Source organism: Rhincodon typus, chromosome 31 (genome assembly GCF_021869965.1).
Source record: "Rhincodon typus isolate 14 chromosome 31, sRhiTyp1.1, whole genome shotgun sequence".
In the NCBI taxonomy this organism is placed as follows: domain Eukaryota; kingdom Metazoa; phylum Chordata; class Chondrichthyes; order Orectolobiformes; family Rhincodontidae; genus Rhincodon; species Rhincodon typus.
The window spans coordinates 843,757-858,301 of NC_063362.1; the positions used below are offsets into that span (position 1 = coordinate 843,757).

Sequence of the window (14,545 nt, forward strand, 5' to 3'; positions counted from 1 at the left end):
CAGAGACCACACTTCAGCAGAGGAGGGCACTTTTGTCTGGTGTTTAGTTGGTGAAACTGGAGGAACCCAATCACCTTTAATGGGATATTTTGAAAAGAATATTTTGAAACATCAAGGAAATATGATGAGGTATACATAAACCATTGAACAGGACATGGAAAGGAATTGTAAAACTCCTAACTTATCTCAAATACTTTTTTTTTATTATTCACTCATCGAATGTGGGCATCACTGGCTGGCCAGCATTTATTGCCCGTTCCTAGTTGCCCCTTGAGAAGGTGGTGGTGAGCTGCCTTCTTGAACCACTGCAGTCTATGTGCTTTAGATATATCCACAAAGGCCTTACGGAGGGAATTCCAGGATTTTGACCCAGCAACACTTAACTAACAGCAAAATATTTACAAGTCAGGACGGTGAGTGGCTTGGAGGGGAAATGGCAGGAGGTGGTGTTCCCATGTATTTGCTGTCCTTGTCCTTCAAATGGAAATGATCATGAGTTTGGATGTTGCTTTCTAAGGAGCCTTAGTCAATTTCTGCAGTGCATCTTGTAGATAGTACACACTGCTGCTACTGAGCGTCGGTGATGGATGAGGGGATGCTTGAGGATGTAATGCCAATCAAGTGGGTTGCTTTGTCCTGAACGATATCAAGCTTCTTGACTGTTGTTGAGGCTCCACTCATCCAGGCAAGTGGGGGGCATCCCATCAACTACTGACTTGTGCCTTGTAGATGATGGACAGACTTCAGGGAGTCAGGAGATGAGTTACTTGCTGCAGGGTCCCTAACCTCTGTCCTGCTCTTGTATCCATTGTATTGATATGGCTGGGTCCAGTTCAGTTTCTGGTCAATGGTAACCTCCAGGGTGTTGATAGTGGGGGTTTCAATGATGGAAGTGGCATTAAATGTCAAGGGGTGATGCTTAGATTCTATCTTGTTGCAGATGGTCTTTGCCAGGCACTTGTATGGGTTACTAGTCAATTGTCAGCCCAAACTTGGATATTGTCCAGATCTTGTTGCATTTGAACATCGACAACTTCAGTATCTGAGGAATATATTACCACCCCCACCCACCCTCCCGCCCCCTCACCCTGCATTGCATCTGCTCTTATTTTGTTTACTAACCTCTCAGGTGGGAAGTTACCAACAGCTTTTAGAAAATCCAAATACAACACATCCACTGGTCTCCTTTATCAATGCTATCGGTAACACCCTCAAATACACCAATATGTTTGTAAAACATGACTTTTCATTCATTTATCTATGTTGACTCTGCCTAATTATGTCATTATCTTCTTGGTATATGTTCCCTGTATTGTGACAGTTTTGTTTTGAAAGGGAAGAGGACAGATTGCCCATGTTTGTCAATCACCATCCTCATGTACAATAATCACATCGTTATTCATTCATTGGGACTTACCCTTAAATCTAAAATAGATCATTTCTGAAAGAACTTGCTTCTTTATTGTTCAACAAAGACCCGCGCCCCCAACAAAAGATCAAATATCTTAAATTAAGAAAACCCTTGAGAAATTGAATCCCAATACAATTTAAAAGAAAGGAATGATCTGGGAATTTGCACTGGGTGTAACTAACCGGATACACATTCAACTAAAGGCCTTAATGCAGGGAGTGTGATGGCTCATTAAAGATTGGACATAAAGAAGATTTCTGTCAATGGGAACCTTACACTGAGGGTGCTGCTACATGGAAATTTACAAGGTGTTTTATAAATCCAGATTCTTGAAAACATATTGTGACATTTTAGAAAACATTATTGTAGCAACTATGATTTGTGATTTTACATTTTTCCATTATAAAAAATTGAAAGAACAACAATTAGAGAATAATTTGTTCCGCTGATTCTTATGTTTTTTTGGCTAAGTGTCAGTTTAGTTGATTTTCACGGAGGGTTTCTCTCAATGATGCTGAGTGAGTCCTCATGCCACATCCTACCGAACTCATTAATGACCTACCTCCCATCCACAGTGTCCATCTTGCCCAATTCTACTGCTTACTAACCCAAAAGATTCTGGAATGGATGGTATCCCTGGTGCCAGCACCATTTTTAAAAGTCCATTGTGTACCTGGTCAAGCAATGTCAGTGAGGGGCTGTTCTGCACGGCTCCTGATGTTTGCCCCAGAGATAGCAGACAGCCAGGGGGTAATTGGTGCCCCGCTCTGCGGGCAGAGACCTGCTGGATGAGGTGGGGCAGAGGTAGGACGTCCCCCTTCTCCCAGGACCAGCAGGTGAGGCCCCGACACCAACCCTGCCCAGTCTGGTCTGAAGTTATCCCCCACCCCTGCCCGGGTCACTGCAGTACTGGCTGTCTAATGGAATGCCCAGCGTTGTAGGAAGGCAGTCAATTACCTTGTCCATTCTGCCAGGGTAAGTGCCACCTTCTTTTCACCAATACCTCACCCTCACTCTCTCTCTGCTGCTGCACCCACCTCCCTCCAAGACTCACAGTCTCCCACTCTCTCTCACTATTTCCTATACCATCCTCCCTCACTCACCCTCATCCACCCTAAACCCCGACACCACTAACCCTGCCTGCCCTCTGTGCTGCCCACTCACTCACTCGGGGGCACCTCCCCACCTGCACTAACAGGACCAGCAGTACCACTCACTTCCATCTCCCATAATACCCACCTCTGTCTCACTCCAGGAGGGAAACAGCCTCACAGTGGGTTCAGAAATGGTCCACATGTGCAGTGGCCTGCCCAACATTCACTCCCTCATCCTTTATGTGGAGAGGATCCTGACTCTGCCCACCCCGAGGGGCTGACTGGCAGTGCCCGAGCCCCTGGACTGGTCTCGGAGGCTGCCCTTGCCTTACTGTGCTGGCAGCCCCTGGGTGAAGGCTACGCCCCTCACCCTGACTGAGTCCTGCTGATAACCGAAACAAGCTTCCTGGCTTTGTGTCTGTGCTAAACAGCCCAGCGATACAGCAATACTGTGAGCCTGGTGTCTCTGGCTGAGGGACAAGGTACAAAACAGCAAGGTAAGGGAGGGATGCTGTGGGTGGGCATCGGAGTAGGCTCAGAGTGAGTGAGAACTCTGACAGGGAGTGAGGATCCCGGAGATACAGCCTGGGACAGTCCCTGAGATGGGGGGAGTGTGGGGGATGGGGGTGGTGTGTCCCTGAGCACACAGTGCCCTTGCTACAGTGTTACAATGAGAGTTACCGGGGCAACTCCAGGGGCAGCATTGAAGGGCAGAACGTCCTGTAAGTGGGTTGGAGATGGGCTTTTTTTTTCTATTCATTCACAGGTGTCACTGGCTGGCCAGCATTTATTGCCCATCCCTAGTTGCCTTTGAGAAGGTGGTGATGAGCTGCCTTCTGCTGTGGGTTGACCCACAATGCCCCTAGGGAGGGAATTCCAGGATTTTGACCCAGCAACAGTGAAGGAACGACGATATATTTCCAAGTCAGGATAGTGAGTGACTTGGAGGGGAACTTGGAGATGGTGGTTTTCCATGTATCTGCTGTCCTTGTCCTTCCAGATGGAAGCGGTCAGGGGTTTGGAAAGTGCTGTCTGAGGATCTTTGGTGAATTTCTGCAGTGCATCTTGTAGATAGTACACACCATTATTACCAAGGAACCCTACATGAGGGTTCATACAGGCTGGCACATGTTGGATGGCAATGTCTGTGGACGTTGGTCGTGGGTGGTTGGTGCCCATAGAGTGTACTTGGAGATGTTGGTGCCCAGTGAGCAACATGGAAACCATTCAGAGCAAACAGGTGAAGCTACCAAGTATCTGCTCTGAGTCCCATGACAAGAATTTTCAGTGTGTATATTGTTCATGGGCAGGTAGTACAATAGGAAGCTGCATATTAATGACACGAGATATGCAGTTAGTGAGCAATAATCTCCTTTAATAGGAAGTCCACTGCTGACCATTGAGAATTTTGACATCAGGAACCTAGCTAAAGATGCAGCAAGTTGCCCCTGTCATCAGGATAGTCCTTGCTGGACTTCTCTCCTGATTCTGCCACATTTCTCAAATGGCGTCACAATGGGAAATGTTTGGAAAGCACTGATTTAAGGGAATAATCGAAAGGACTTAACGTTTTGAAGTCCTTGGAGAAAATGATTCCCAGCATGGAGACAGTGGGAAGGTAATTTCAACACTGTGAGGATGAAGGAAGAGCAGAGCTAGCCAGTGAGCTCGGCACAGAATGTGTGGACAGTCATTACCAGGGGGTGGATCAGGTTCAGATGTGAAGTGCTGTGTTGCTGAATCACTTTAGCGTTCATTCATGGGCTGTGCGTGTCCCTTTCTAGGCCAATGCGTGAGTGGGTTGCTTGGCCATTTCGGAGAGCAGTTAAGAGTCAACCATATTGCTGTGGGTCTTGAACCCAGTAACTCCTATCCAGTCAACGTTCCCTGTTCATACAAACACACGAACGATGGCACTCAACCACAAGTCACTGGCTGTGGGAATAGGCTTTAGTATGAATCTGTGCCTTCAGAAGATGAATTTATGAAACCAACATAAGATGCACCAACAGAATCCAGCATCTTTATCTTATGTAATATCAATTAATCTGCCATTTTAAGTATGGGCTAATATCAGTAAATAAGCATGAGATTGAATATCTGATTTTGATAAATCCAGTTTCGAAACGAACTGTGACAAATGTGTAAATATCAAAGCCATTAAAAAACACACAAGTTTAGAGCTACTTTATTGTTAGCAAAATGAAAAACAGTTAGTTAGCTTTGGAGTTAATGGTGAAAGAAAGAATTATAGACATCATTTTATAAGGAGAATTCTATAAAAACTCAATCAAGTGCAGTCTTTCCATCTTATTTCAATAAATCTGTGTTCTAAGTTACTAAAATGTAAAATCCTTATAGGATGATGAAAATGTTCAGAATTGTGTGTTAATTATGTTTGTTATACATGATTTGAATGCAATTTCCAGTTATAAAAGCCAGTTAAATGCCACAGGAGAGTGGAATGAATTGGCAATCTCTATCAAGGTGTCAGCATAGGAATGATGGGTCAAATGGCCTCCTCCTAGGCTGTTACATATTATAATTCTATAAATTCCATGCAACCCAATTTTCTTACTCTTCTTTGCTTAAAATGTATCCAGTCATTCTGTACATTTTAAAATGGAATAAAACTGCAAGGAAGTTAACAGAATAATAATCTTAACTCCGTAAGAAATGATAATCAGACAGCTTTACGATCGTTTGATGGTCCTGATAATCCAGCTACGAAACTTTGCCACAGCTGTGTATACCCCAGGAAACCTGCCGTCACCACACAGCTTGCCCCAAGACACTATGCCATGTACTCTGCCCTTGCAAATCAGTGGGCCACCAGAATCTCCCTGAGAAAAAAAAAACACAATATTGCATATCAGTTAATGACAGGTAAAGTATGAAATATATCACAAATAAACCATAGTTACTCTCCCTTTTAAAAACAGAAACCATTTCTATTGCAAGCACAACTTAATCAATGCTAAATGCAATAACAAATACATTTTTGTTGCTCTAAGTAATTTTCATAATACATCGATGAATCAGATTTACTGTTTGCTTATTCAAAGTCCATAAATTTTGACATTTGAATCAGACAGAATGAAAGACAGAAATGAATTATAATTTGAAAGGTTAAACTTTAAACTGCACCCAGCCCAATAAAACAACTCTTAACAGATTGCCAACTTAAACATATCATAATTCTATCAGAGAAATCACAGAATTTGAGGAATTAATTGGCTGCTGCTCTATTTCAAAGCTTGTGAAATAATGGAAGAGGAGGGCATTTTCCTGAAATATAGTATTTGTTTCACAGTACATGCTAAATAACATCTACAGATCAAAACTAGCATAGCATTGAGAGATATCAATATTATGTTTAGGATTTAATGAGCATTGGATGTTAATCTTTGGATGCAATTGTGGAAAATAAATTATTGTTTCTACAGAGGCTAATGATACAGTGGTGGGATGGGGAAACAAGCTTTCAAAATATGTGTTTTCATTGGCTGAAACCTAAGGCTGTTTATTAACCAAATCTAAAACTAAGGATGCAAGTGCTTTAATGTTTATGCAATGAGTAAATCTTTGCTGCGGTCTATCATCCTCTGGTCTAGTCCATTGGTTCTCCATTACTATGTGTCTTGTTCAGACAGTTAGAGAGTGACTGTGGTGATGGCTCCACAGTAACCTCAAGCCTCAGTAATTAGATGCATCCGCAGAATTTCACAGTGAAAATTCTGAATCAAATATCAACAAATGTTTTTAAATCCTTCATCAACTTTTTTCAAACGAAATACTAATCACGGTCCCCCTGGCTGAGGCAGTGCATGGATCATACAAATTAGGAAGCTATCAGGCAGGATATGGGCTGTATTCAGCCAGCCATCCTTGAGATTTTCTTGAACAATATTGTCATAACTTTCCAACCAAATTAAGAAATGGGAGGGAGGGAGGAAATCAGAAAAATCACAATCACCAGCGTAAATTGTTGGAGTAGTGGCTGACAATGGCCTGGGTTCTGACGACTTCATCCTCGTGTCTTAAGAGAAGTAGCTAGTCAGATTGTGAGATGAATTAGTTTTAATTTACCAAAACCCCCTTGATTCAGGAACAGACCCATTAGATCAGAAAATAGCAAATGTAATTATTTTGTTCTAATAGGAAGGGAGACCAAATCGATTGGCTAGTTAGTTAACATCTGTAAGAGGATCAATATTAGAAGCTATTATTAAATAAGTTGTAGGCGAGCACTTGACTAAGTTCAACGTGATCAGGCAGAATCAACATGATTTTGTGAAAGGGCAATCATGTTTGACCAGTTCTTTGAGGAGTTATAAATGCTATGGATAAAGGGGAAGCAGTGGATGTCATAGAGTCAAAGAGTCATAGCTTCTTAGATTTCCAGAAGGCTTTTATAAAGGACACATCAAAGGTTATTGCAGAAAATAAAAGCTCATGATGCAGGATGTAGTATATTGGCATGGATAGAAAACTGGCTTGCTAACAGAAATGAGTCCTTCTCTTGTTGGCAAGATGTAGCGAGTGGGGTACCTCAGGGGTGAGAAAATGTGAAATTGTCCATTTTGGCCAGAAGAATATTAAAGGAGCATATTATCTAAACAGTGAGAGATTTCGAAGCTCTGCGATGCAGAGGGATCTAAGTGTCCTAATGTATGAATCATAAAAGGTTAGTGAGCAAGTACAGCAAGTAACTGGGAGAGCTAATAGAATATTACCAAAATGTGAGGAAATCAAGTAGTAGGCAGGTTACATTTCAATATTATAGGTCACTGGTGAGGCTGCATCTACAGTACTGAGTACAGGATTGGTCACCTTATTTAAAAAAGGACATAAACACACTGGTAGCAGGACAGAGAAGGTTTACTGGGATAGTACCTGGAAAGAGAGGGTCGTCTTAGGAGGAAAGATTAATCAGGCTACGCTTGTATTCATTTGGAGGTTAGAAGTCTAAGAGGTGACTTGATTGAAACACATGAGCTCCCCAAGTATCTTGACAGGGTAGATGTGGAGAGGATGTTCCTGCTTCTTGGAGAAACTAGAATTAGGAGTCACCATTTAAGGACAGGTGAATGATTTTTTTTCCTCTGAGAGGGTTATGGGTCTTTGGAACACTCTTTCTGAAGAGGTGATGGAAGCAGAGTGCTTGAATATTCTTAAGACAGAGATGGATAGATTTCTATTAAGCAAGGAGATAGAAGGATGTCAGGGATAGGCAGAAATGTGGATTTGAGGTTATAGTCAGATCAGTTGTGATCTTATTGAATGTGGAGAAGGCTCAAGGGGCTGAATGGCCTACTCCTGTTGTGAATTCATATGTTCAAATGTAACCATAAGTTAACCAAGTTGATATTAATAGGCCATGAGTCAGCTTGCTATCAATGCCACCTCAGAAACTTAAGACTTTGATATCCATTGATGGACAGCTTTCTGCTAGTATGTAGTTTTATTGAGAATAGATACTTCCACCACTTTGGGTCTAGGCTGGGTTCAAATCCACATGTCTCAGCTGGTGGGTTATTGTTCTGAGGCACTGCATCACTCAGCTGTATCCTTACACTAATCCCAGTTTAGAAAATACCCTAAAGCCTATGGTCTGCACATTGATTACAGTTCACAGTAGAAAGTACTAGTACGGTACATTTTAACAATGCCTTAATGTTGAGTGAAAATATTCATACCTGGCATGAATCTTTTCCTCCAGTGGTGAATCCAGCACAGATCATGTTTGTGGTGATGTTTCCATTGTAAGAGTCTGTGTGATTACACTTTGAATTAGATACAATGGGCACTTGAACTGCCCTCAAAATCCTTGGAATGAACTTTCCATTTGCACTGACAAAGCCCCACCCAGACACTTGGCATAACGTGCCTGCATCTAATGATGATTTTTGGCGAGGCAGAGGTACAATCCCAACAAAGTAGTTCAGATTTGCAGGACGTGAAAGCTGTTTCAGATACATCAGAGATGTTTGGTCAGAAAGAAACAGTATGTTTTAGCTCTGAATAACTTTAATATAATCTAGTCTATCTACGTAACGGAGATGACACTTCAAAAATGATGAAACTAAGTCAAGAACCAACAGCAGTATGAGGACCTACAATATTGTGAGCATTGCTGGAAAGGGTAAAGGCACACAAATAACTTAATAATAACCCAGTGCAATCAAACCATCAGCCTCATAATCACCAGGTTCTGAATTTCTCACTTGTCACCTGAAGCTTTTGTTCTTGTTTTTGCTCCCTCTGCTCCAGTGGGAGCGGGGATAGAGATCCACATGGACAAGCTCCTTTCTGGAACCCTCCTCCAAGGCCCACTCTGCATCTAGAAGCTGAGCCTGGAGAAGTCATCAAGATATTGTCCATAGCGGTAGCATCATTGCCAATCTCTATGCAATCTTCACATTATCCATTATCCATTAACTCTGATTGTTTCTTCATAGATGCTGCCAGACCCACTGAGCTTTTCTAGCAACTTTGTTTTTGTTCCTGATTTACACCATCCACAGTTCTTTTGGTTCACATTATCCATGACTGGTAACTTATCTGTACAACTTACCCACCATACCATTAAAGGAGCTCAAAGAATAAATGTTAATGTCACAATCTAACAATCTAAAATGAACCTTAGACAGTCTTTAATAACTGGCACAAAAACAAAGTTGCTGGAAAAGCTCAGCAGATCTGGCAGCATCTGTGAAGGAAAAAACAGAGTTAACGTTTCGGGTCCGATGATCCTTCCTCAGAACTGGTGGCTGCACAGATAAGCATAAAGAGTCAGGATCTTAAAGAAGGAAGTGACTAGTAAATCTTTTCCCTGTGCTATCCCAATACACTGCACCGTAATTTATAGCAAAACAAACAGCATTATTAGCTTTCATCAGGATTAATGAAAGGTCACAGACCTGCAATTTTTCTCCTTGGTGCTGCCTGACCTGCTGAGGATTTCCAGCATTTTCTGTTTCTATTTCCAATTTCCAGCATCTGCAGTATTTTGCTTTTGCATTATTAGGATTTGATTATAATGCTATCCAGATTAAAATACCTCCTGACTCCTTCTCTAAAGAATGAAAATTTTCCAAGCCCTCATTTGTGAGAAGTTATCTACCATCTCCCAGGTTAATTGGATGTTTTAATTTCAGAATGCGGAAAAACACCTCCTTTAATTAGCCAGGTAGGCTGTGTCTCACACAGGCGTCAATGCATTGACCCTCCTTGTGGCAGATCACCTAATCATTCAGCCAAAATACATATTTTTTTAAAACTGTTGCTATTCTTTTGTCTGACTTCTTGGACCACCAGCTAATGAGCTATTATGTTCACATTTGTCAAACAGCGTCCACTCTTTGGCTACCTTAAGGTAAATAGCTACCATCCTCTGGAAACTGTGCCATCCAGGGAGGTGGTTATATACATTGTGAGGAACACCTCTACTGATTAAATAACAGCCAGTTAGTAAAATAAAACTTTGAGTTTTCTTAAAAAAAAATTTAGTTGGAAAATCTAGTGTGGCAACTCCTTCTTATGTATCTTATATATTCTCCAAGGGAGGACTATCAGGTCCAGATTAATAACTGTTGGATATTTATTAAAGAGGAAAACAAACATATTGTGGCTGGACCATGTGAATGCTCAGATTTTCATTCAATGGTGTTCAAATGAGATTATTCATTTTACTGATAAAGAGTAAAGTCTACAACAAATGGCTACATTGTTAAGTCACAGGAAAAAACTGCAATGAAACAAAAAGGTGTTCCAGGTTTCTCCTTCAGCCCTAGCTTTGGGAGTCATCACTGACTGCCAACAGGAGAGATTTACAGATACTGTAACGTGCTTTTAAACAAAAAAACCAAGGTTGTACAGAAAATTGGGAGAAAAATGTTCTGAAAAGGTTACTTCATTGGAGAGAACGTGTTATGTAGTTTCAGGGATTGATTACAGTGTAAGTAGGTCAACAGAACTGGATATCCATTCCTTCATTTTTGCTGGTTACAGTGGCAGTTTTGCAAATCCAGTTTAGGTATAAATTGAATGATTGTTTAGGTTTGTGTTCAAACACATTTATCCAACTGAAAAAGGAACTGAGGAGCCGTTCATGGGAATACTAGATTTGTAGATAAGTGAATAATATGCACCATTAAGGAAAAACAAATTAGTTTTCATTTTGACATTAATAGTTATTGTTCTGGCTGATACATAAAGACAAATAAGAAATTCCATCTTTGAAAAGTTCTTGGTATTATAGGAGAAAGCTGAAGATACAACACAGAGTTTATTGTTTACTGAGGCTCAATACTTACCGGTATCTAGGATTCGACATTTACCTTAATCAGCATGACGTCCGAATCTTTTCTCTTTGAGTCATATTGAGGATGGGGTATGATCTTTGATGGGCGAAACAGTTGTTCAGTACCTTCATATCTAGTTAATGAGTGTTCCCCTGCTACGATCTGCATTGGCTCAGCACCACTGTAATGAAGCAGGAATACACAGTTCATAGGTTGTGCATCATTGAGGTCTCCTTTATTACGTTAAATGGAATACTTTACATTCAGAATTCCACAAACCCATAATTGCAGTGTGCAGCAGTCAAAATCCATCGCCGGTGGATCAGGGACCCCCCACAGTAATGAGTTCCTCCTGGTCTCCTCAGAGAAACCTGGTATTTGATGGAATGAGGTAACACTGAATAGCCACCAACAATCCGGGACCAGCCTTGGGAAGAGTTAAAATAAAACAACCAAGTTTTGTCATTGTATTCCTGCAGGGCTTAAACAGATACTGGATGTTTAATCCAATAATCACATTGCAATTGAACATTGCCAGCTATAAGATGAACATGTATATTATTCATTCAGCAGTTTGATTTCTTTGGTTGGACATGTTTGCTGCAAAGAATAAGTAACAATTGGGCTGTGGTGTAGATGACAGCCTTCTCAGATCTTCTGAATCAATTTGACACATTTTAAGTTTCAGGAGACAAAATGACACAAAATATTCAGCTTCTGCTTTCAAAACAATCTCAGCTGAAGATAGAAAGTAAACAGCAATCAAGTCTCATAACATGACTTTAAGTTAGGAAAGTTCAAAGTTAATGTGCAAACACTTACCAAATGCTGCTGGCAGTTTTGAGAAAAACAGCAACAATATATAAATATTGGAAATGTTCATTTTGTATTTATGGATATCGAAATATCAAACTCCCACCTAACAGAGTAAAACTGAGCTCACTGACTGGGAAAGGCAAAGAAGTTTTAGCATAGCAAGTGTTCTTTTATTCTGAGTTTCCCCCGGCAGGTTCCTTTGTAACATTAGATATTGTAATTGGGTTTAAATGGGAATCTGTAAAACTGCAATCAAGCATTAACAACATGTATCAGATTTAACTGTAATTCTCTGCTTGAGGTGAAATAAATCATGCTTAGGATCACTTCAACATAGTAAGCGCTGCTTCGTTTTGGCCACAACCCATCTATTTCAGCCTATTAAATGTTTAAAGTAATCTTTTATGCTTCTATACTTTACTAAATAGATGTATCTACTGTTGAAAGGGTGGCTTTGCTTATTGGCAAATTACAAACTTTCATAGAGTCATACAGCATGGAAATAGACCCAGTGGTCCAACTCATCAGCACCAGCCCGACATCCCAATCCGACCTGGGCCCATTTGCCAGCATTTGACCTATTGTTAATGATTTCCAGTTGGATCAATTGGTGTATCTATCGAAGGTTAAGAAGTGTTATGCTTTTGAGCTCTGATTGACTTGTATTACTGAACAAATCAAGTTTTAAGAACTTTGCTGTGATGCTAGAAAATAGGTGCTTTTTAGCAAGTTCATTTAAACAAAAAAATCATTGACAGACTTGTCAACTTCCTCCTGTTTGCATTCAATGGTGAATCCCACTTCCCAACTAATGTGGCTCAGAAAATGATACAACCCAGGAAATAGTTCGTACTGAGCTAACCCCAGAAATCACTGTGGCCGCAAGCTTTCCCAGTTGTAATGCAAATTTAATTTAGCTAAGCTGTTAAATTCTAAGTACCAAATTCAGGAAGGTAGGATAAAACAGCACCAAAAAGGTCTTCTCTGCAAAACTGAATCTTGGGAGAAATGCTGTCTTTGCAATATGTTGACTTGATGCGGAAATTATGATCATCAGAGAAGTTGAGGTTAAGATGCAGAAGATACTGAATTCAACTGAGATTCACAAACGTGCTTCTATTTTAAATATGCTCATAGTTAGCAAGGGAATGACTTATAACACTCATGGTCCAGGACTAATGAGTTGGATTGCACCTGTGTATGAAAGAGTAATCACTGAGAGACAAAAGCACTGATATCAGCACCCAAATTAGGTCTCAAGATCTCAGGGTAGATTTTATATGAAGTGTCTTGTTTAGTGAAGATTGCCATTAGTAGAGCTCTAACAATGCCACTGCCAATTTATGAGGGAGTGCCTAAGTTAAGACAAATGAGGATGGTCCTGATTTGACCCATTCTGTAATGAGTGACATGAGTTTAGCAGTCAGGGCACTGCACTACATTTGATCACAACATCAGTGTTTTACAGCCAAATGGTCAGTGCTGAGGGAGTGCCGCACTGTCAGAGGGTCAGTGCTGAGGGAGTGCGTGCTGTCAGAGGGACAGTGCTGAGGGAGTGCCGCACTGTCAGAGGGTCAGTGCTGAGGGAGTGCGTGCTGTCGGAGGGACAGTGCTGAGGGAGTGCGTGCTGTCGGAGGGATAGTGCTGAGGGAGTGCGTGCTGTCGGAGGGACAGTGCTGAGGGAGCGCCTCACTGTTTGTGGTGTCATCTTTTGTGAAGGTCTACCAGCCACAAAGCCCCTGCAAAATTTAACCTTCTAACTTAGAAAAAGTGTAAAGCTAACGAGAAGAGTACCCTGCAGCCCTCTGGACTCAGTATAGAGTTCAATAATTTTAAGGCCTAAACTCTCCCATGTCCCAGCCCCCTACGCCACACACCAGGTCTTGTTACCACATAGCCTACCATTACACACCCCCTGTTGTTAGTCACTAACAGTCCCCATTAATAACCATTCACCCTCACAGCCTGATCGTTAGCTACTCCTTTCTATATCCAACTGCTTTTCTCTCTCTTTGGGCTCGCTCCTTTATCCTATTGTTTACTCCCTACCCCACCCACCTCCATATCTTCTGCAATATAAACCAACGTTTTCCCAGCTACCGTCAGTTCTGAGGAAGGGTCAAAGGACCCGAAACGTTAACTCTGTTTTTTTCCTTCACAGATGCTGCCAGACCTGCTGAGCTTTTCCAGCAACTTCTGTTTTTGTTCCCGATTTACAGCATCTACAGTCTTTCAGTTTTTATTGGGAAGATTACATTGTTTGAGAATTATAAAAAATTGTTCCTCTATAATTTTGGAGTATTGACTTACTGATATAATTTCAGAGGAGAGGTAAACCTCGGGGATGATCAAATCATCTCATAAATTGACCAAATTTAAACTGACTAGAAAACTTTTCAGGAATGGCGGAGGGGAAGGGGTTTCTGAAATAAATAGGGAGAGAGGGGGAGGCGGATAGAAGATGGATAGACGAGAAGATAGGTGGAGAGGAAACAGACAGGTCAAAGAGGCGGGGATGGAGCCAGTAAAGGTGAGTGTAGGTGGGGAGGTAGGTAGGAGATAGGTCAGTCCAGGGAGGACGGACAGGTCAAGGGGGCGGGATGAGGTTAGTAGGTAGGAAATGGGGGTGCAGCTTGAGGTGGGAGGAGGGGATAGGTGGGAGGAAGAACAGGTTAGGGAGGCGGGAACGAGCTGGGCTGGTTTTGGAGTGCGGTAGGGGGAGGGGAGATTTTGAAACTTGTGAAATCCACATTGATACCATTGGGCTGCAGGGCTCACAAGCGCAATATGAGTTGCTGTTCCTGTAACCTTCGGGTGGCATCATTGTGGAACTGCAGGAGGCACAGGATGGACATGTCGTCTGAGGAATGGGAGGGGGAGTTGAAATGGTTCGCGACTGGGAGGTGCAGTTGTTTATT

At 41.7% G+C, this 14,545-nt stretch overlaps 1 protein-coding gene across 1 annotated transcript; it reads right to left on the reverse strand.

The window, feature by feature from the left end:
- Positions 1-5,198: 5,198 nt before the first annotated feature.
- On the reverse strand, positions 5,199-11,694 carry LOC109920168 (trypsin-like). The gene is made up of 5 exons (XM_020520196.2): positions 11,634-11,694; positions 11,091-11,238; positions 10,848-10,992; positions 8,205-8,471; positions 5,199-5,348 (listed from the first exon to the last, which is right to left on the reverse strand). Exons 1-5 carry the CDS (start codon positions 11,692-11,694, stop codon positions 5,199-5,201), a joined length of 771 nt encoding a protein of 256 aa, XP_020375785.2.
- Between the last annotated feature and the right edge of the window lie 2,851 nt (positions 11,695-14,545).

Bases quoted from the DNA above. Each gene is read 5' to 3' on its own strand.
- LOC109920168 (XM_020520196.2), bottom strand. From the start codon at position 11,694: ATGAACATTTCCAATATTTATATATTGTTGCTGTTTTTCTCAAAACTG. The intron at 8,472-10,847 runs GTAAATGTCGAA...TATCTGAAACAG, and splicing joins CGGACGTCATGCTGATTAAG to CTTTCACGTCCTGCAAATCT. The intron at 5,349-8,204 runs GTATGAATATTT...TTTTTTTCTCAG, and splicing joins GAGGAAAAGATTCATGCCAG to GGAGATTCTGGTGGCCCACT.